This window comes from Aquarana catesbeiana, linkage group LG12, assembly GCF_042186555.1.
Source record: "Aquarana catesbeiana isolate 2022-GZ linkage group LG12, ASM4218655v1, whole genome shotgun sequence".
Lineage (NCBI taxonomy): Eukaryota > Metazoa > Chordata > Amphibia > Anura > Ranidae > Aquarana > Aquarana catesbeiana.
The window spans coordinates 186,347,574-186,370,048 of NC_133335.1; the positions used below are offsets into that span (position 1 = coordinate 186,347,574).

Here is a 22,475-nt window from a genome sequence, read left to right on the forward strand (position 1 = left end):
AAGATAGAGTGTACAAATTATTTGCTTTGTTGTATTGGTTGTCCTAATTCCAGAGGAGTTACATGGTACTGGGGGGAAGGAACTAGGCAATAGCTGTTCTATCATTTATTAATAACTCTCGGACAAATATACAACATGATGACTTGTATTACAATGGGCATGCAGTAGCCAAGTAGAGTAGCTCTTGAGCTATGTACTGTATATATCGTATTTTATGTAATTTAACTGGATAAGAATGATTCTTTTAGGGTGAGTGTTCTATTTGCGTGGTATACCTAAAGTATATGTACAGCCAATTTTTTTTTTTTTTATAATTGTATTTTTATTAAATTCTACAAAATTTAACAAAGGAACAGGTTTACAATTTAATTTTATCAAAGACAATAATGGTCATAGTAGATCAAGATACAGGCACAATGAAAGCAGAACATAGTAAAGTATACAGTCTGCTGGTGAGCAACAATTAGGAGAAGTATACAAAATGGTCCAAATGTCAGCTGCAGGATCTTCCAACTATGGTTTCTTCTGTGAGCTGAGATAACAACATGTAACCAGGGGAAGAAGGTAATGGAAGGAGGAGCAAGGAGAAGGGAAAGGGTATAAGGAAAACAACTAGGGACAGAACATAGCAAACCCAGAAAACAATATAAAGTATGTCAACCTGTAAGTCATCAGAAAATATAACAAATCAAGTTCTACCTTTAGTTAATTTTTCAAATTTTGGATGGAGCTGGGAAAGATTAGAACCCTATCAATATTGCTGCCTGTGTCCAGCCTGGGAAGATTCACCCTCTTTATTTGTGATTATTAGCACTGGTACAGAATGCAATAGGAAATCCAAAATGTTACAGTAGATGACTAGAAATTTTCCAGGGATATCTCTTCTGGTAACAATTGTCTAAACAGGAATTTCCTTCACTTTGTAGAGATTTTATCTTACTTACCATACATGGAACGAAACACAGACAGTACAGAATAAACCGAAAAAAGGATTTGCTTTACATACGCTAAATACCTTTCTGATGTCCTACTCAGACTTTGTGACATTCCTTTAAAGCAGAGCTTCATCCAAAAGGGGAAACTCTGCTTTTTGGCCCCTCCACCCCCCTCCGCTGCCACATTTGGCACCTTTTGGGGGGGTACCTGGGGCAAACTCAGCTGAATGTTCGGCCCCCCTCCTCCTTCTCCCGCAGCTGTCCCATTCACAAAGTATACTGCTCACTGCTGGTTTCCCTTAGTGTAGATGGCAGCGGCGGCCCCCGATAGCCAACTGAATAATTGGCCCCAGGTGAAGACACCACTGGATTCCTGGACAGGTAAGTGTCCTAATATTAAAAGTCAGCAGCTACAGTATTTGTAGCTGCTGACTTTCATTTTTTTCTGCAGGAGGCTGGAGCTCCTTTTTAAGAATATCTATGTATTCTATTCTTGGGACATTCCAATACTTGTCTGTTATCATTCACTTTTTAACTTGTATAGTCAGCATAGCTTACTTTTAAATTAAAGATACCACTTTTTTCTTAATTAATTAAACAGGCTTTCATTTATTTGGAAATAAATGCAAATGACAAAATGCCTAAAAATCTTTTTGCATGGTGATGTTTCCATGTACCAACAACAAATGAGGCTTCTAAATTAGGTTTATTTTCTCTTCCCTCCGGCAGTTATGGCTTTTTGTGATGAAGCCACTGAAACTGTTTGAAAGCCCTTCACATTTGGAAACTTCATAGAGGAGAAATCCGCTAGGAGACATCTGTCACCTTCTCTGTGTGGGGTCATCTCGAACTGAATTGTAACCCTCTGATTTGGTTTCAGACATGGTACACTAGAAGAAAAAAAGATGTTTATTAGTAAGTTGTGGGAAGTATGTAATTGTTTATGTAGATATACAGAAAGGCAGGCAAATGGGTGGAAATATTGTATTGCAGTAATTTTTTAGCATACACGTTTCTCTATTCCTATGAACTTCCATGCATGGAATGAAGCCTATTTTGTTAGAAGGGATCTTGGATCCTTTTATAATGGATGTCAGATACAACTTTTCATGAAACATGCTGGATAGATAGATAGATAGATAGATAGATAGATAGATAGATAGATAGATAGATAGATAGATAGATAGATAGATAGATAGATAGATAGATACTAAACTTAGGCTGTATAATTTGTACCATAAGGTGCAGTAGTACACTTTGGTATTATGCAAACTCCTTAATGTCCAAAGCAAACCATTAATAGGGCGTACACACGGTCGGACTTTATTCGGACATTCTGACAACAAAATCCATGGATTTTTTCCGACGGATGTTGGCTCAAACTTGTCTTGCATACACACGGTCACACAAAGTTGTCGGAAAATCTGATCGTTCTGAACGCGGTGACGTAAAACACGTACGTCAGGACTATAAACGGGGCAGTGGCCAATAGCTTTCATCTCTTTATTTATTCTGAGCATGCGTGGCACTTTGTCCGTCGGATTTGTGTACATACGATCGGAATTTCCTACAACGGATTTTGTTGTCGGAAAATTTTATCTCCTGCTCTCCAACTTTGTGTGTCGGAAAATCCGATGGAAAATGTCCGATGGAGCCCATACATGGTCGGAATTTCCGACAACACGCTCCGATCGGACACTTTCCATCGGAAAATCCGACCGTGTGTACAGGGCATAAGGGTGCACAGGCACTGCCTCCCCTTTGCATCACCGCCGCCACCCCCTATTCATGCGCCCGGCCCATTTCAGGATGCCACAGGCATAAATTACAGCGGCAGGGTTTTTTTTTTAAGCACCTGATTAGAGCCAAATGCTCTAATAGGCTTCAAAATAGGGCGTGCTGTGGACGCAGAGTATTGTGTTAGAATAGCAAATGAATATTCACTATTCTCACACTGCATCACCTCTCCGCCAATCGGGAAGCAGGGGTGTGAAACGCGTTTCCCGATTGTCCGGAAAGCCGGGAAAGCCGCCCAAGGTTGAGGTAAGTGCACCTACCGACTCAATTCGGGGTCGGATGCACGGTTTGCCGCCCCCCCCCCCCCCAAAAAAAAAAAAAAATGACCACCAGCCGTCACTGGTCAAAATATCATTGAAGCCTAGATGCCCAGGCTAAATTCAATTGTGTTTCTATCTGCTGGTTAACTTTAAAGGATGAGTTCACCTTTAGTAATATAATACATGTTACACCCATATTTGCCAACCTCCCCCTCTCGGGAGATGGACAGGAATGTGGAGGTCCCCCCCCCCGCAAGGGAGACGGACGGAAATGCAGGGTGATCAGAGGCCTCCTTACCTTAGGAAGGAGGCAGATCAGGCAGAGATGGATCCAGGCTGCAGCTCTTTGCTCTGGTACCATTGCTTCTCCTCCAGGCCACACAGGAAGTGGGTCCTGACTGAGACTCCCTGGCTAATCGGGTCCCAGGAACTGCTTCCTGATTGGCTGGGAGGAGAATCAGGAAGACAATAGCAAATATTATCACACAAGTGGGTGGGCTCGGGTGGCGCAGTGCTCTGCGCCCGAGCCCACCCTTTTTTGAAGCCAATTAGAGCCTCAGGCTCTAATCATGTGCTTAAAAAAAATAAAAACCCCATTGAAATTCATGCGTCCGGCGTCCCGCATGTAGATTAGGGGGCCAGATGCATGGATGGGGGGGTGCCTGTGTGCCCCCTATGGATGGGCCGCCACTGGTGAGTACTCTAGTAGTTCATTGATCTTACTGCAATTCAGTAACTGACTGCTCCAATGCTGCAGGATCCTGGCATGGCTTTACATGGCACCGAGGTATTGAGGACCAGTGCTGTTAATTACAGATGATTCTGACAGCTAGAAGCTGTGCAAAGTGTCAGCTGCTAGCTGTCAAAGGGATATGGTAAATTAACATATCCTCAGCAGGGTTATCATGAATTGGAATATTGATCTACAGATTGTGGGCAGAAAGTGGTTCAGGTACCCAAGTTTTGGGTATGCAGAGAGCAAGCAGATCTTCTCTATGCCACAATGTACCTGTGCTGCAGCAACCTATCACCTTATTTGCAAACCACCACATCAAGATGGCCAAAGACTGACAACCAGAAAAAGCCAGGAAGAAGATGCTTGTGTTGACAAGGGAGGAGAGGAGCCTGTACCTTTGAAAAACAGGTTAGCGTTGCTACTTTAACGCTAGTAGTTAGACACGTTTTCATCATCAAACTAAAATTAAATGTGATTTACTTTCTAGAACATTATCTATTATTTAGAACATTCAAAGGAATTTTTTTTTCATCTGTCACAATTATTTTGCTAGTTCCCTAATAGAGAGAAGGTACAGTATTATGAGCAGATATCCCGTGGGAAAGCCAGCATATTCTTCTTAATATGCTCATAAAATATGCTCCTCCCGGGTATGACTATATAATTTTGCCATTTAGAACTTGATTGTTCTTGTTGGTTCAATTTTTCTTTTTTATTAGTCAACTGTCACAGCACATATTTATACTATATTATCTTGCCATGGATATCTCTGTGGCTCAGGTGTATCATTTTGTTTATTGAACTATTTTTTTCTCATCATTGTGAAAGATTTACTTTTTTTTTTCACCATAAAATTTGTTTATGTTATCAAATAAGAACATGACAATTAAAGTTGTTGCAAATGGTACATAACATTATAATAATAAACAAATTGAAAAGGCATATAAAATAGGCTTCGATCAGATCTTGATGGCCTATTCCAGCCTCCAATTATTTAAAAGAATGCAAACTCTAAATTACCCCACAGCCTGAAATAATGCCTTCACCCAATTAAGTAATATGTGGACGTAGAACATTACTTATGTTGCCCTCTATTTTCTGCTTTTCCTTTTTTGTTACCCTCCCCCTTCCCAATTGATTCCCCTACTTAAAGTTGTACAGGCTGACTAGCGGCTCAAAGTGATGACCTCCCCAGACCTACAGCCCTAAAGATTTACTTTAACCACTCGCGCTGATATACGTTGGCAAAGTGGCACGGGTGCACAAAACCACGTACCCGTATATCACTCCGTCATCGGCGGCTAGCGGGCGCGTGCGCACGCCACCGGCGTGGCGCGCGTGCCCGACCCGCATCCCTGGACCGTGCCCACGGACTCGATGTCTGCTGGTGGCCCGCAATCGTGGCATGGAGAGGCAGAACGGGGAGATGCCTATGTAAACAAGGCATTTCCCTGTTCTGCCTAGCAACATGACAGGGATCTACTGCTCCCAATGATCTGTCATGTTCTAGTGAGCCCATCCTCCCTACAGTTAGAACATGCTGAGGGAACACAGTTGACCCCTTGATCATCCCCTAGTGTTTAACCCCTTCCCTGCCAGTGACATTTACACAGTAATCAGTGCATTTTTATAGCACTGATCGCTGTATAAATGTCAATGGTTTCAAAATAGTGTCAAAAGTGTCCAATCTGTCCGCCGCAATGCTGCAGTCATGATAAAAATCGCAGATCGCCGCCATTACTAATTAAAAAAAAAAAATTAAAATGCCATAAAATCTATCTCCTATTTTGTAGACACCATAACTTTTGCACAATTTTTGCGCAATTATTTTTTACCAAAAATATGTAGAATAATACATATTGGCCTAAACTGAGGAAGAAATTCGTTTTTTTATAAATTTTATGGGGATATTTATTATAGCAAAAAGTAAAAAATATTGCTTTTTTTTTCAAAATTGTCGACCGCGCAATTGTCAGTTAAAGCGACATAGTGCTGTATAGCAAAAAAAGGAGGTAAGGCAGGGGGTAAATCTTTCCGGGGCTGAAGTGGTTAAAGTTCTTTTGGCCCTACTTTTCCTGTGTGTCAAATGAGTGTACTTAGTTCTGCACTCCTGTGACCCAGATTCTACCAACAGTGGGCTAAAGACTACTGTCGTCTAACATCACAGATGTCACGGAGCTGGTCCAGGCTCTGCAGGCATCCTGACGTTTAGGGTTGCACCGATACTAGTATCGGTATTGGTGCCGATACCGAACATTTGCACGAGTACTTGTGCAAATGCTCCGATGCTTGACCCGATACTTAGGCAGCCTCAGGGGTGATCGGTACGGCGGTGGGGGGGGGAGTTACAAGCACCGATCTCTCTGTATAGATTTTCTGGCAGCTGCTTTTTAGGTAGATTGGTACTTGTAACTCCCCCCCACTTTCCCCCTCTGTGCTCCCAGTGTCGTCCTCCTGGTCCTCCTGCGTTCTCCCTGGCTCTCCGAGTCCTCCTCCGGGTCCCAATCCAATTTATCCTCAGGGTCCACCGCTTTGTCCCCCTGTGTCCTTCCTGGCTCCCTGGCTCCTCCATCAGTCCCCCATGTCCTCCTCCAGGTCCCCCTTGTCCTCCTCTGGGTCCCCCTGCATCCTTCCTGGCTCTCCGGCTCCTCCTCCAGTCCCCCCATGTCCTCCTTCTGTCCTCCCCTGGGTCCCCCTGCATCCTTCTCGGGTTCCTCCTTTGGTCCCCCCATGTCCTCCTCTGGTCCCCCCATGTCCTCCTCCAGTCCCCACATGTCCTCCTCTGGGTCCCCCTGTGTCCTCCCCGGCCCTCCGGGTCTTCCTCAGGTCGCCCCCTGTCCCGGATCTGTCAGGAAGGAGAGCGGAGTAAGGAGCCGGTAAATCTGTATTTTTCTGACTCCTTCCTTTTCCGAGTGATCCCTGACTCTGTTCATTCATAACTGTCACTGAGCATCGTAAACTGTTTACGATGCTTCAGTTTATGAATGGAGAGGAGCCTCTGTTTCCTGTTAATTCATTTTCAGTGCAGCTGAAGCTGCAGAGAAAGGGACTGGGGAATCTCTGTCCTCAGTCCCTTTCCCTGTCTCAAAGGGGAGATATCGGGGGTCTGTTTGGACCCCTGATATCTCACCAACCCCCCCCCAACAGGGCTGAAATTTCAATGTTAATTATTAAAAAAAACAATAAACACTGACACCGTCCATTCCCCCACCCCCCACAAAAAAAGAAAGCACTGTAAAAAAATAACAGAAAAATATAAAATTGTAAAAAATAATTATATAAGAAAAAAATTGTAAAAAAAAAATACTGACACATGTGCCACTGTCACATGACACTAAAAAAAAAAGTATTGTTAGTCGGTATCGGCGAGTACTTGAAAAAAGTTTTGGTACGTGTACTTGGTCTTACAAAAGTGGTAAGCATTCCTGACAATAATATCAGGATTGGCACAGATTCCTGACTGGCAAGTTGGCTCAGCCTCTCAGTGCACCACCAAGAGCCTGAGCCGGAGGGTCCAGCCCCTTCCACAGCCAGACAGTGTAGAGCCTACAGGGGACAGCATGTTTGGATTTTGGTTTCCCACACTTCTCTTTTGAAGTTGAACTCCTGAATCAATCAGCTTATATTCTTAAATTGGAATTCCATCTATTGTGGAGTAATTGTATTCTATGATTAATCTATAGTAGGGAGCAAAATATATCATATGAAAGAATGGATGCAGTATCTCTGCTGTTAGTATTGCATGTGGAATTAAAAGGAGTGTGACAAGACCTAGAATATTGCCTGCGCCCTCGGCTTAAAGGATAAGTTCACCTTTGGGAACATGTTACACGTTGCGCACGATGTTCCTGATCTTGAAGCTGCTCCCCAATCCCTGTACTCCCTGTGACAGCAGGTCGAGGATCTTCTCCCCATACTTGCTGTCTCTATTTGAAAAGAGCGTGGCCGTGCAGGGCTCTGCCCATAACAGCCACATAATTGATTCACAGATTCCTGTGAATCAATGAACTACAAGTACCAACAGCCTTTGCAGCTGTCAGCTCATAGTTCTCAATGAACTACCAGGGAGCTGTTGAGCGCCGTGGTAGTTCATTAAATCTTCCTGTCTTTGTGAAACTGCCTGGCTGTACTATGAGTCCTGCATGGCTTCCACAATCTGCTGATCGCGGGTGCAATGCTTTCCTAGCTTCATCGAGAAAAAAAATTATAAATGCATTTTTTTTACCTGCAAAAAAAATGTGCATTTATTATTTTGTTAAAAAAGTGAACTTATCCTTTAAATGTTTCTTGAGTCCTTTCAGCAGTGAATTTGGCTCAGTAAAGTGGCACTACAGCAATTTATTTTTGGTGTAAGTAGAGAAAGGTTAGCAGTAAGCAATGTCAGGTTTGTATTTCTTTCTCTCAGAGTACTCCATACTTGTCCTGATGATCACTGTCACCGGGACAAAACATGAGGAGAAACCCAAAATGTTACATTTGACAAAGAGGAAATCGTCCAAGATTTCCTCACTTCCTGTTGTATCTCTGGGACAAGAATTGATAAACAATCTCTCTACTTAGGAGGCAGACAGCCTCTAACCTCTCTTTACATTGTCTAAAGCTTGGTTTTAGCTAGAATTCCACTTATATTTGAACTAGTTTTCCAGTGAAAGGATTTGCAATTCTGCTCAACCAGTCTTGTGACATCCGCTGCACATCCAGCAGGTGACAATTGAATTTTGTGGACTGCTTTTATAGCTTCCGGAGTCGCCAGCACCACCAAATGCTAATTCATTTGTCCAGTCAGCAGAAACGCTGAACCAAAAGATGGATCCCATCTTATGTATAGCAAAGGCGTGTTAAAGCGGTTGTATACCCGCACATAAAAAAAAAAAAAAAAAAAACTGCAAGGCAAAGGCATAATAAGCTAGTATGCAGTGCATACTAGCTCATTATAAAATACTTACTTCAGATCGAAGCCCCCGTATCTGAGCCCGATCCACGCTGAGGGAGCTGACATCTTGTCCTCGGCGTGTCTTCCGGGTACACGGCTCCGGCGCTGTGAGTGGCCGGAGCCATGATGACGTCACTCCCGCGTATTCGCACTGGAGTTTTATTCCCGGCAAGGTCCAGCATCGTCTGCCGGACCTTCAGCCGGACATTCAGAGCACATGAGCCGCTGATGTCAGCAGCTGCATGCAAAGGGAATATCTCCTAAACCGTATAGGTTTAGGAGATATTAATTTTACCTACAGGTAAGCCTTATTATAGGTAAAAATGTCAAATTTGGGTATACAAACACTTTAAGCACAAAACTAGCTGAACAAAACGGCATATGGTAGACCACTTTTATAATAGGCCATGTCTGAAAACTGTCCTGTCCATTCAGTACTGGCTAAACAGCCTACCATGCCTGGCATTGGTCAAGATAGTGAAAAAAAAAACTGCTTTAAGCTAAGTGCATATTACATTTTATATAATTTTTCAAATAATATTTATACTCACTTGACAAATAGTTGGTCACGCAAAAGGCCACTCCCCTCTACAATCAAAATGCTGTTCGGGACATCCTCTTTGATTGGGTTAGTAAATATGCAATCCACACGTGCAGTTTTGTCAAATTTGACTTCTTCAATAGGCTATAAATAAAATACATATACAATCTGTATTATTATTAGTATCAGTATTATAGTAGTATTATTAGTAGTAGCTTTAACATGCAAAATAATATGTATAAATTAAAGTGTATAGCAACCCTAATAATGCACTTCTCTTCGCTTCCTTTCAGCATGTTAAGATTACATTTATATTACATGTTATATCCTTGGCAGGTGATCCTGCCAGAATCTTGTGAAATGCTAACTTCCTGTGCTGCACTCTTACATGAAGTTTACACTAGCGTCAAGAGCAGGCATTTCATCTGCGTTTTTGAACGCTTGTCAATGCTCTGTGTTACTTACATGTATTAAAGCGAACAGTGTTGTTCTTATGGTTGCATTTGCTTCACTTTGTTGTGTGTTGCACCAAAATTTATCTCACAAGAAACATGCGCCTGGCTTTACTGCTCCCCAAATGCCTCCATTAATGTCAATGTAAATGCTCTGCAAACTCACTACAAATGGCCCTATGGTGCTTACAGTGCATTTGAGATGCTATTAGAAAGCTTTACTAGCCAAGATGATTGTAAACTAATTTATACGAAAGAAAACCAACACGAAAAAAGAACCTGGAAAGCATCTAAAATGCATACAGAATGCATCACGAATGAATAGTAACATGATAGGCACATTAATGGGCATCCATGGTATCTAAAATTTCAAAGAATGTCTGAACGAGCCCTTATGAGTTATCATTGTTCCCATCTTTCTCTCTGTGGACTACAGTACACTTTCCCTCTCTGTAATGGAGATGGGGAGAGGGAGAAGTTATCAGAAGTTATTAGTTCTGTGCTAAGGTGACAATGCTGCTACTCCATATATAAAGTAAAAACCTTGGATTGAGAGTAACTTGGTCTGAGAGTGTTTTGCAAGACAAGCAACATTTTTTTATAAATTTTAACATGAGAAACAAGCAAGTAGTGTCATCCCTTCCATGCTGCACTTCAAGCCTCACTTTCAGATCGTTCTACACAGGGCTTTTTTTCTCAAATAGGTGCTGGAACTTAACCACGGCCCTACAAAATCCCTCCACCTACACACACCCTCCAAATCACATCAAATAGTGGGTGTGTTCAGTCAAATTTCACGAAAACAGTAGAAGGGTCTTAAAGGGGCATTAAATACCAGGATTGCACTACATACAGAGTGCAGAGCTGTCACTTGTAAACACAGAAACCAGACTTCTGTGTTTACAAGTGATTGTGGTGAGCAGGCACCAAAGGGTCTGAGCCAGAGGTGGTGGAACTGAGTTCCACCAAGTTACCCCTGAAAAAAAAGCCCTGCTTCTACAGCAGAGTAGTCTTCCAGGTCACAATTGCAGGCTGACAGCGGTGAAAGTTGGCAGTGCGGGGGATGGTCTATGTGGACAGCTTTACCTCAGATGCCTGCATACTTAGATGTGCCTCTTTTAATCATCAACCATGTGAGTTGCTAAATGTGGTACCTTCATTCATGCAGGAGTCACTGTGGACATTTGGGTACAACGTCGCACGACCCGCGCAATTGTCAGTTAAAGCGATGCAGTGCCCTATCGCAAAAAATGGCCTGGTCATTAACCACTTCCCTACCCGCGTATAGGCCATATGACATCCACAGATGGGATCTCCCATCCTGGGTGGACGTCATATGACGGCCTCAGGTTCCCGGCCGCCTAGGGCTAGGGGGCGCGCGCGCGCCCGCCGCGTTGCTCGGGACCCGGTGCGTGTGCCCGGCGCCTGCGATGTCCGACGGGCACCCGCAATTGCCCGTTAACCGGCCTGGACTGTGGATCTGTGTGTGTGTGTCAGCTCAGAGGAGAGCGATCTGTGTTCCCAGAACAGCGGAACACTGATCGGTCTCCTCCCCTTGTGTCCCTCCTCCCCCTACAGTTAGAAGCATTCCCTAGGAAACACATTTAACCCCTCCCCGCCCCCTAGTGGTTAACCCCTTCACTGCCTGTCACATTTACACAGTAATCAATGCAATTTTATAGCATTGATCGCTGTATAAATGTAAATGGTCCCAAAAATGTGTCAAAAGTGTCCAATGTGTCTACCATAATGTCGCAGTCACGAAAAAATCGCGATCGCCACTATTACTAGTAAAAAAATAAATAAATAATTTTTTTTTAAAAATGCCATAAATTTATCCCGTATTTTATAGACGCTATAACTTTTGCGCAAACCAATCAATATACGCTTATTGCGATTTTTTTTACCAAAAATATGTAGAAGAATACGTATCGGCCGAAACTGAGGAAAAAATTTGTTTGTTTTTTTTTTAAATTGGGATATTTATTATAGCAAAAAGTAAAAAATATTGTGTTTTTTTTCAAAATTGTCGCTCTTCTTTTGTTTATAGCGCAAAAAATAAAAACCGCAGAGGTGATCAAATACCACCAAAAGAAAGCTCTATTTGTGGGGAAAAAAGGACGTCAATTTTGTTTGGGTACAACGTTGCACGACCGCGCAATTGTCGTTTAAAGTGCAGCAGCGCTGAAAACTAAAAATTGGTCTGGGAAGGAAGGGGGTGAAAATTGCCGGTATTGAACCGGTTAAGTGGGTAAATCCTTCCGGTCCTTAATTGGTTAAAGTTATGGTCAAAATGTGCCATTATTACAGATGGTCAAAATTCTACCTGTACAAACACCTAAAAAGGTAAATGGTGTCACACAGAGGCGTTGGCCTCAGAACTATGCAGGAGGCATGAAATAGGAGGTCTGTTGCTGCAGCCCGAGGAACCCCTAGCAACCTTTGGAGGAACTCTAGTTGAGAATGTCTGCTCTATATGATCCAATCTCACTCTCAGCACTATGTTCGTCTGTGTGGAAGTTTGCACAGAGTTAATGACCTCATCCCTTAATGGAGATTGGTTTTCACTGTTTGGGAAAATACAGTATGTGGGTATAGTGCCTCTTTTCCTTCCTCTTCCGCTTTTTCTCTCTCTTCCTTCCTTCCTCTCAGTATAGAAAACTAAGAGGCTCATTTATAGGAATGAACTGATATGGCTATGTGCTCTTCATTATACTTTGCAGACTGCGCACTATGGTTTCCCATTCATAAAATATGGGTCACGGTATGCATCCTATGTATTCCTATGCAGCAGAGAGAGCTCTGTAATTAGAGAAAAGCTGATCAGATGAGTAAGAGGTCATGTGACTGTGCTCTCCTGCTGTTTTTTTTTCTTCTTCTTCTGTTCAGTAATATTGCAGAAGTCAGGTGCCACAGGAGTGCAATGCAAAGTTGTATTGCACACCGATGTTTTATAAATGTGCAAATGTATTTTGTTTTTTTTTGTTAAAGCAGTGGTATGACCCATGGCATGGCCATGGTTTTGTAACTAGACCCCTTATTGTACCTCTGGACATTGGAGTGCAGTAAGAAGATTGAGCGTCCTACCCTTATCAGCAGTGCTGGATTCATCAGTGTAGTCACTGTTTGTACTAGCAAGTTGCCTCCCCTTTCATCGGTACACACAGCTACAACTTGAATCATGTTGTCTGCAGTTATGGCATCTCTATAAAGAACATATGGTAATTTCATCTCAAGACTTTTCTCTGGAAAACAAGTACATAAAGAAAGGTTATGAAAAGGCATCAAAGTACAGCAAAATATGGTTTCACATGTAGGCTGAAAAAGTACAGGTTCATCAAGTTCAACAAATAGAAGAAACCCACAGTTCATCCACAGTTCATCCACAGTAAGGCTAAAGACCCATATAAAGCATGGTCTAGTTTGCTCCAATAAGGGAAGAACTTCATTCATTTTCCCCTAGTAAACATGCTCAACCTGTGGCTGCAGGGATGATCACTAAATCAACATACTACAGCATGTGTCAAAAACAAGGCCCATGGGCCTAATCCAGCCCGCCAGACCATTTCATGTGGCCCTCACACCCAGGGCTTTCTTTCGAGTGGAACAGTGTTCCACCATTTCCGGCTCTCACCCTCCGCTCCCCAATCACCACTGTCACTTGTAAACACGGAAGCCTTCTATGTTTTCAGGGACAGCTTTCCTTTCGGGAGCTCTCACAGATCCCTGCCTGTCCTGCACTCACAGTGGGGACAAGGGAGATGCAGATGTAGGTGGAGTGTGGGATGGGATATCACGTGGTAAGCTGCACTGTGATCCTCATTTGTGCTGACCAATGATCTCACTGCAACAGAGAGAGAGAGGTGAAGCCGCCTACACTGCCAGGAGGTGCTACAGCCGGGCCAGATAGGTGAGATGCACTCTGTACATAGCACACCCCTGAATTCTGCACTCTGTACATAGCACACCCCTGAATTCTGCACTCTGCACACAGCACATCCCTGAACTCCGCACATAATGGACTCCTGGTATTTACTGCCCCTTTAAGATCCTCCCACTATTAGTGCATGTTGGTCACACACATCGTTCAATGAAGTTCGGGGGGGGGGGGGGGGGGCGTGGTGGAATTCCTGCACCTATTCTCTGTGGAAAAAAAGCCCTGGATAAATTTACATATAGTGTTACAGATACAACTGGCCCTTTGAGGGCAATCATAATGCTGATGATGTCCATGATTAAATTGAGTTTGACACCGCTGTCATTAATATAAACATTAATAATGAGTTACATTCTGTGCATTTAAAAGCACATCTGGCTTTTTTCTTTTTAAAGCAGAACTTCGGTCATCTCAGAAAAAATGCAAAGTGAGAACGTCTCCCCCTACACTGCAGATGTTAAAGGATAAGTTCACTTTTGGAACATGTTTTTAAAAACAGTGGACAGCCACATCATTAATTCACAGATTCCTGTAAATTAACTGCAAATACCATGTTCCACTGCGGCAGATAGACTTGTAGTTTCAGTGGGCTACAGGGGTGCTAATGAGCACCCTCATAGTCCACTGATACATCCCTAAACAGAAAGCCTGTATGGAGGTAAGGGCTTAAACCTGGAGGATATATCTGCAGGAGCTCATATTACACCTGTGATTTACTGATCATGGGTGCAATGCTTTCCAGGCTCCTGCAGGAAAAAATAATAAATGCACATTTTCTTGTTTCTGCAACAAAAATAGATGCATTTATTATTTATTCTGTAAAGGTGAACTTAGCCTTTAATTGCTCAGGGGATTGGAATAAGCACAATATTATATATATATATACAGTATATATATATATATATATATATATATATATATATATATATATATATATATATATATATATATATATATACGTAATCAGGTGTATAAAAATCTTCAATTAACCAATATGAGGATAGGAGTTACCTATCTATAAAATGTCCTGTCATATATGTAAATAGAAGGTGCAATCAGCGCAAAAAAATACTAAAACCCCCCAAAATGCAAGCTGGACACTAAAAGATTTTCACAAAAATCAATAACAAATAATAAAAATATAAGAAGTGCAGCGTAATCAAACAATAAAACACAGTCCAAAATGCTGGTGAACAACAAATCCCAGAAAGATGAAAAGATGACTCCACCAGTGAAAATCAGCATTTCAATAATGGTGACAGACCCTCCACCTTCGATATAAGTTCTACGCTCACCTCAAAGCATGGACTCCTGAGCTAACAGGTAGTCATGCAGGTCCCACACAAAAGGTTGGTAGTAAAACAGATCAAGTAGAACTTCTCCTCCAGATCAATACTCTCAGTGGGGGCATCAAACCGTATGTATAAAAAGAAAAGTGAGATCTAAGTGCTCACTGTGCAAACATTAAAAATGTATTTAAAGAGGGAGTCCACCCAAACCGCAAAAAAAAAAAATATTAAAAGCCAGCAGCTACAAATACTGCAGCTGCTGACTTTTAATAAATGGCCACTTACCTGTCCCAGGGTCCAGCGATGTCGGCAGGCGACGCCGAGAACCCGCTCGGTTCTCGGCAGCTGCCGCCGCCATCCTGGGTGAGTGAATCAGGAAGTGAAGCATTGCGGCTTCACTTCCCGGTTCCCTACTGTGCATGCGCGAGTCACGCTGTGCATCGTAAGTGGTCCCCGCTATCTCCTGGGAGCTGTGTGTTTCCCAGGAGACAGCGCAGTGGGGACGGGATGAGGCGTAGACTCCCATGGGAGTCTATGCCAGAAGTGGGTGCAAATACCTGTCTTAGATAGGTATCTGCACCCCCCTCCCCCCTGAAAGGTGCCAAATGTGACACCGGAGGGGGGGAGGGTTCCGAAAAGCGGAAGTTCCATTTTTGTGTGGAACTCCGCTTTAAGTCCAAATACGGACTACTCACATACTCACTCACTCACGTATCGTTGAAAACGATACAGGCATATAGTACAACCGTGTGCTGTTTGTTTCAAAGGATGGCAGTGTGTGACGTCGTCCGTGCGTGGCTCCTCCCCGTATGCGTTACGTTTGTCAGAACTTCCTCAGCGGGGCGGGAAATATTAACACTGATCTCTCTCTTCCCCTAGTCAGTCCCATCCCCCTACAGTTAGAACACACCTAGGGAACACAGTTAACCCCTTGATCGCCCCCTAGTGTTAACCCCTTCCCTGCCAGTGACATTTATACAGTAATCAGTGCATTTTTATAGCACTGATCGCTGTATAATTGTCAATGGTCTCAAAGATGTGTCAAAAGTGTCAAATTTGTCCACCGCAATATCGCAGTCCCCATAAAAATCGCATATCGCCGCCATTACTAGTACAAAAATAATAATAAAAATGCCATAAATCTATCCCCTATTTTGTAGACGCTATAGCTTTTGCGCAACCCAATCAATATACGCTTATTGTGATTTTTTTTTTACCAAAAATATGTAAAAGAATACATATCGGCCTAAACTGAAGAAAAAAAAAATGTTTTTTTGAAAAAAAATGTGGGATATTTATTATAGCAAAAAGTAAAAGATGTGTTTTTTTTTTCAAAATTGTCGCTCTTCTTTTGTTTATAGCTCAAAAAATAAAAGCCGCAGAGGTGATCAAATACCACCAAAAGAAAGCTCTATTTGTGGGGAAAAAAAGGACATCAATTTTGTTTGGGTACAGCATCGCACGGCCGCGCAATTGTCAGTTAAGGCGACGCAGTGCCGTATCACAAAAAAATGGCCTGGTCATGGAGCAGCCAAATCTTCCAGGGCTGAAGTGGTTAAAATACATGCATGTGTTCTGGCTAGATATGCTGATCATCCACTAGGGGGCAGTGGACTGACTGGGAACACATTTTTAAATACTTTTTTTCTTTATAGGTCTATTTTTGAACTAATTGCAATTTTAGTAATTTATTTGCATATATAACAGTATTAGGGCCTGTCCTGATGCCCGGACCACAGACCGGCTGCTATTTTATGTCTATTTACGAGCCTCGCATATCGCCGCTCGTTTGTGTACTCCGTTGGTATGACAACAGAACACTATAAGTAAGCTGCTGGGTGACGCCGTGGCCCCGCCCCGCTGAGGAAGTTCTGACGAACGTAACACGTACGGGGAGGAGCCACGCACGGATGACGTCACACGCTGCCATCCTTTGAAACAAACAGCGCACAGTTGTGCTATATGCCTGTATCATTTTCAACTCATGTGAGTAGTCTGTATTTGGACTTAATTAAATTTTAAATGTTTGCACAGTGAGCACTTAGATCTCCCTTTTCTTTTTATACATACGGTTTGATGCCCCCACTGAGAGTATTGATCTGGAGGAGAAGTTCTACTTGATCTGTTTTACTGCCTACCTTTTGTGTGGGACCTGCATGACTACCTGTTAGCTCAGGAGTCCATGCTTTGAGGTGAGTGTAGAACTTATACCGAAGGTGGAGGGTCTGTCGCCATTATTGAAATTGCTGATCTTCACCGGTGGAGTCATCTTTTTATCTTTCTGGGACTTGTTTTTCACCAGCATTTTGGACTGTGTTTTATTGTTTGATTACACTGCACTTCTTATATTTTTATTATTTGTTACTGATTTTTGTGAAAATCTTTTAGTGTCCAGCTTGCATTTTGGGGGGTTTTAGTATTTTTTTGCGCTGACTGCACCTTCTATTTACATATATGACAGGACATTTTATAGATAGGTAACTCCTATCCTCATATTGATTTATTGAAGGTTTTTATACACCCGATTACGTAGGTATCACATTAATATTACAATTGTACGTTTATGGTAACAAGGGGCGTATCATAGGCAGGCTAATTCTAACCAGGACTCGAAAGAATTGAATATATATAGAATATATTATTCTATTCTTCACTCCCCCAGCATCCATTTCTCTCTAATGCTCCTGGTATGTGGGAAGGCCCTTGGAATTCTGGTCCTACATTATACATGACGACATCAGGCTGGGACCAGAGAGAAGTGGCTTTGTAGACCAGTTGTATAGTAGGGAGGAAGCCTGAAGGAGCCAAAAATAATTTCAGTTCCTTGATAATATGAGCAAATAACCCTAAAGCCATGTACACACGGTCGGATTTTCTGATGGGGAATGTTCTATAGGAACTTGTTGTCAGAAATTCCGACCGTGTGTAGGCTCCATCGGACATTTTCCATCGGAATTTCCGACAAACAAAATTTGAGATCTGGATTTCAAATTTTCCGACAACAAAATCTGTTGTCGGAAATTTCGATCGTGTGTACACAATTCTGATGCACAAAATTCCACGCATGCTCGGAATCAAGCAGATGAGCCGCACTGGCTATTGAACTTCATTCTTCTTGACTCGTCGTACGTGTTGTACGTCACCGCGTTCTTGACGTTCGGAATTTGCGACAAGATTTGTGTGACCGTGTGTATGCAAGACAAGTTTGAGCCAACATCCTTTGGAAAAAATCCATGGATTTTGTTGTCGGAATGTGGGATCCTGTGTACGCGGCATTACAATGCAGGGGAAGGGTGTGTGTGAGTATAAGGTGAATTTTAAAGATGCCAGGAATGTAGGTTTAAAAGAAAATACAGTATTGGCTAGGTCTACCCAACTTCGGGAAAAAAAGTTTCCCTTCCCCAATAAAAATAGTGCATGGTAAAACAAGGAGCGGTATGTTATAAAAAAAAAACAACTGTGAGAACCCTGGCTCTATCCCATGCTCTCTTAGTGTATGGAATACAGATTTCCAGTAATAGTGTTAAGGCTAGTTAAAGTGTTTGAAAACCTCAGACATGACACCTCTAGAGTGTGTGCTTGTCTCAATCCAGAGCACTAAGTATCATTTCTCTCTGCTACACTGTTCCTCTGCTATCTGCATGAGTCACTTCCGACAAGTTTTCCTGACACCAAGAGAAAAAAAAAGTGAGAGGGAAGGGAGCTCCAACACACAGCCTGTGATTGACAGCCCCATCTCTCCTCCTGTGTGCTGCGTGAAGGGGGATGTGTCTCTTCCCTCCAATTAGCTCTCCTCAATGTAATTTCAGCCCTCTCCCCTCTGGGGTACCGGCGACTACCTGCAAGTGCAGTCTGCATCCAAAGGCCGATCACTCACAGGTAACTGCTGCATGGTGATTACATGCGAGAGGCACCAACCGGGCGTAGGGTCAGCGACAAAAAGGCAAAAACTGGGCATAAGGTCAGTGACAAAGCACAGGGAATTAGCAACATTGGTGTCAGCCAATCACAATGGTCATGTAATCAGTCGGGTCTTTCTGCCACCATTTGTAACATACTAACCAACGTTCACCTTCAATGGGAATCTTGTCCATTTACCATTTGTAGAACAGTGGCTTTATGTATTCCCTGGCAGAAAAATTCCCCGTGTGCAATACTGTATTTCTGGTTTATTTGTTTATATATACAGTACATTGGCATACATACATTGTACCTACCTTCATTAGGTCCTAGTGAAACAGAGTGGGATTTAGTGAGAAAATCTTTAACTGGTTTATTGTTGTATATTATGGCGGTGGCTGTCATTTTGATCTCTATCTTCTGGGGGTCAGTTACAGTGTTTTTGAGTATCAAGGTGAGTTCCAGGTCTTCACCAACTTGTGTTTCAGCGGCCTTTTTAAAACTGCCAGAAAATAAAGGTTTTACAGGAGCAGAGTCATCAGCGGAAGTAGCAGCAAAAGCAGATTCACGCAAAGACATTCGAGACATTGTACGTAATGGTCTGGGTGGCTCTGCTATATTTCTTGCTTTTTCAAACACCTCTCTTTCCTTAGCAGAACCTGCAAATAAATTTGATATAACAGTGAGTAAATGTGGACTTTAACATTTTTTAACCCTTTTTTGAGCTGAAGAGCAGAAAAACCTGGAATGTGCCTGAACATGTTTAAACACGCAGAAACATTAGACACATCTAGCGTTTGAGTTTGAATGCATTACAATGGCTAGAAAAATGAATATTGTGGCCAACAGAATGCAATAATGCTCAAATGCTAGACGTGCCTAAACACATGTGCAATATGCGGCTTTTAGCTCATTTTAACCACGTGCCTACTGGCTTATACCCCCTTCCTAACTAGGCCAATTATCAGCTTTCATCGCTCTCACACTTTGAATGACAATTACCCAGTCATGTAACACTGTACCCATATAACATTTTTGTCCCTTTTTCACAAAAATGGAGCTTTCTTTTGGTGGTATTTAATCACCACTGGGTTTTTTATTTTTTTACACTATAAAAAAAAGGCCGAAAATTTTGCTTGTTATAAAATTTTGTAAATTAGTCATTTTTCTTCATAAAATTTTACCAACATTTATACTGCTACATTTCTTTGGTAAAAATAACCAAAATAAGTGTATGTTATTTGGTCTTTGTGAAGGTTATAGAGTCTACAAGCTATGGTGCCAATCATTGAAAATTGATCACATGTAATCACACCTGATGTACTGATGGCTTATCTAATTTCTTGAGACACTTGACCCCTTTTTGGAAAGTAGACATTAAAAAGGTTTTTAGTAAGAAGCATGGTGAGTTTTTTGAAGTTGTAATTTTTTTCCCACAAGTCTTAGCAAAATGAAGATTTTTTTTCACAAAATTGTCATAATAATAGGTTATTTCTCTCACATGGCATATGCCTACTTGAAATAAAATTACACCATTTACATTCTGCTACTCCTCCTGAGTATGGCGATACCACATGTGTTAGACTTTTACAAAGTCTGACCACATAGAGAGGCCCAACATGCAGGGAGCACCATCAGGTATTCTAGGGACATAAATTACACATCTAATTTCTTGACAACCTATAACACTTTTGAAGTCCCTGGAGCACCAGGTCAATGGAAACACCCAAAAAATTACTCCGTTTTGGAAACACCCCAACATACATTCTATAACGCATAATCCTTTGTCCTGAGTCCTTTGAACCTGTCATTTTTTACACATTTTTATGGGACTGATGGGCATATTGTGCACTACTGGGCACTAATAGGGCACTGTAGTGGCACTGATGAGCACTAATAGGGCACTATATTGGCACTCATGAGCTCTGTAGTGGCACCGATGCTTACTTAAGTGGCATTGATGAGCACTTTAGTGGCTCTGATTAGCAGTCACTGATGGCACTGTAGGGCACTAATGTGCACTGTAGGGCACTGATGGCACTGTAGGGCACTGATAAGCACTTGCTGATGGGCACTGTGGGGCACTAATGACACTGATGGGCACTGTAGGGCAGTGATGAGCACTGCAGTGGCACTGATGAGCACTGTAGTGACACCGTAGGGCACTAAACAGCACTGTAGGGGCACTGATGAGCAGTGTAGTGGCACCGTAGTGCACTGATGAGCACTGTAGTGGCACCGTAGGGCACTGATGAGCACTGTAGTGGCACCGTAGGGCACTGTAGTGGCACTGATAGGCACTGTAGTGGCACTGATATTACTGTAGGGGCACTGTAGTGGCACTGATGGTATGATAGTGGCACTGAAGTGGCACTGAAGGTACTGTAGGGGGCACTGATGGCACCGTAGTGGCACTGATTAGCACTATAATGGTACTGATGGCACTGTTGAACACTGTAGTGTCACTGATGGCACTGTAGGGCACTCAGGATCATGCCAACTCACGCTGCTGTGGTGTTTTTCTCTCCTCGCCTCACACCAGTACACAGAGAGAAAAACATTGCAGCAGCGTGAGCTGAATCGGGCATGATCCCGAATTGTTGATAAAGTGATCACTCCGTCATTGGAAGGAGTGATCCTGTGGTAAAGGGTCGCTGTGATTGGCCCTTTACCCTGATCCGTGATCACGGACATTTCCTGGATGTGCACCCACGAGAAGTGCGAGCATGGGAGGACCTCAATAGCCATGCTGTAGTCGCCATACGGCTATAGCGCTGTTGGCAAGTGTTTAAAGTGGAGGTCCGCCTACCACTGCAAAAATGAAAAGCCAGCAGCTGCACATACTGCAGCTACTGACTTTTAATAATAGGACACTTACCTGTCCTGGAGTTCAGCGATGTCGGCACCGCAGCTGATGTTTCCATCGGGTGCTGCCGCAGCCTTTGCGGGTAAGGGAACCTGGCAGTGTAGCATTACGGCTTCACGCTGGGAACCCTACTGCGCATGCACGAGGCTCTACTCCTCCTTCCTACTGGCCTGACGGCGGGGGGAAGGAGGAGGGAGCCGAGCGGTGACATCAACGGCCACGGCCAAGACTCCCGGTCACAGACAGGTATCCTCTCCCCCCAAAAGATGCCAAATGTGGCACTGGAGGGGGGGGGGGGAGGAGACAAATGAGAGAAAGTTCCACTTTTGGGTGGAACTCCACTTTAAGCAGCATTTTGCTGTCAGGGGTGCTGGCATTCAGAGGGGCTTAAATAGACTCAATTCAGTAGAACCCTGTTTTACATTTGTGTCAGATCTTTAATATTTCTTTGATTTCTTTAAAAAAAAAAAAAGCTTAAGTATAGGTTTACACATGCAGAAGTGCTTGCCGCCCTTCTAAAAGGCAGTCTGTGATGGATTGTGATGGAGTTGCTCGGCAGGCGGTGACACTACCTGTTTTAACCCTGTGTTTCAATAAAGCCTAGAAGCTACAGAGGAGGCTCTTCTTGTTACTTAACAGAAGGGCCATAGTTCTTACTTATCCTGTGGAAAGCTCTATTATATAGGTCCATCCCGATTCCTAATAGAAACGGGAGAAAGCTGGTGGGCTTCGTGTTCTTGGCAGCCTGGCAGACACTAGCTAAAGCTTGGAGACGGTAGCTGAAGTTAAAGTGATATTAAAGGCATTTTAAAAAAAAAATAACAAACAT

General features: G+C 42.8%; 1 protein-coding gene across 1 annotated transcript in view; it reads right to left on the reverse strand.

Annotated features, from left to right (window-relative positions):
• Positions 1 to 340: 340 nt before the first annotated feature.
• LOC141113283 (protein-glutamine gamma-glutamyltransferase E-like) overlaps positions 341 to 22,475 on the reverse strand; it is a 65,070-nt gene continuing 42,935 nt past the window's right edge. Inside the window, exons 10-13 of the mRNA XM_073606315.1 lie at positions 19,098 to 19,439; positions 12,742 to 12,899; positions 9,213 to 9,346; positions 341 to 1,825 (exon numbers count right to left, since the gene is read on the reverse strand). Of these exons, the coding sequence (XP_073462416.1) occupies positions 1,642 to 1,825; positions 9,213 to 9,346; positions 12,742 to 12,899; positions 19,098 to 19,439 (818 nt within the window). The 3' untranslated portion in view covers positions 341 to 1,641. The remainder of the gene's footprint in view (positions 1,826 to 9,212; positions 9,347 to 12,741; positions 12,900 to 19,097; positions 19,440 to 22,475) is intronic.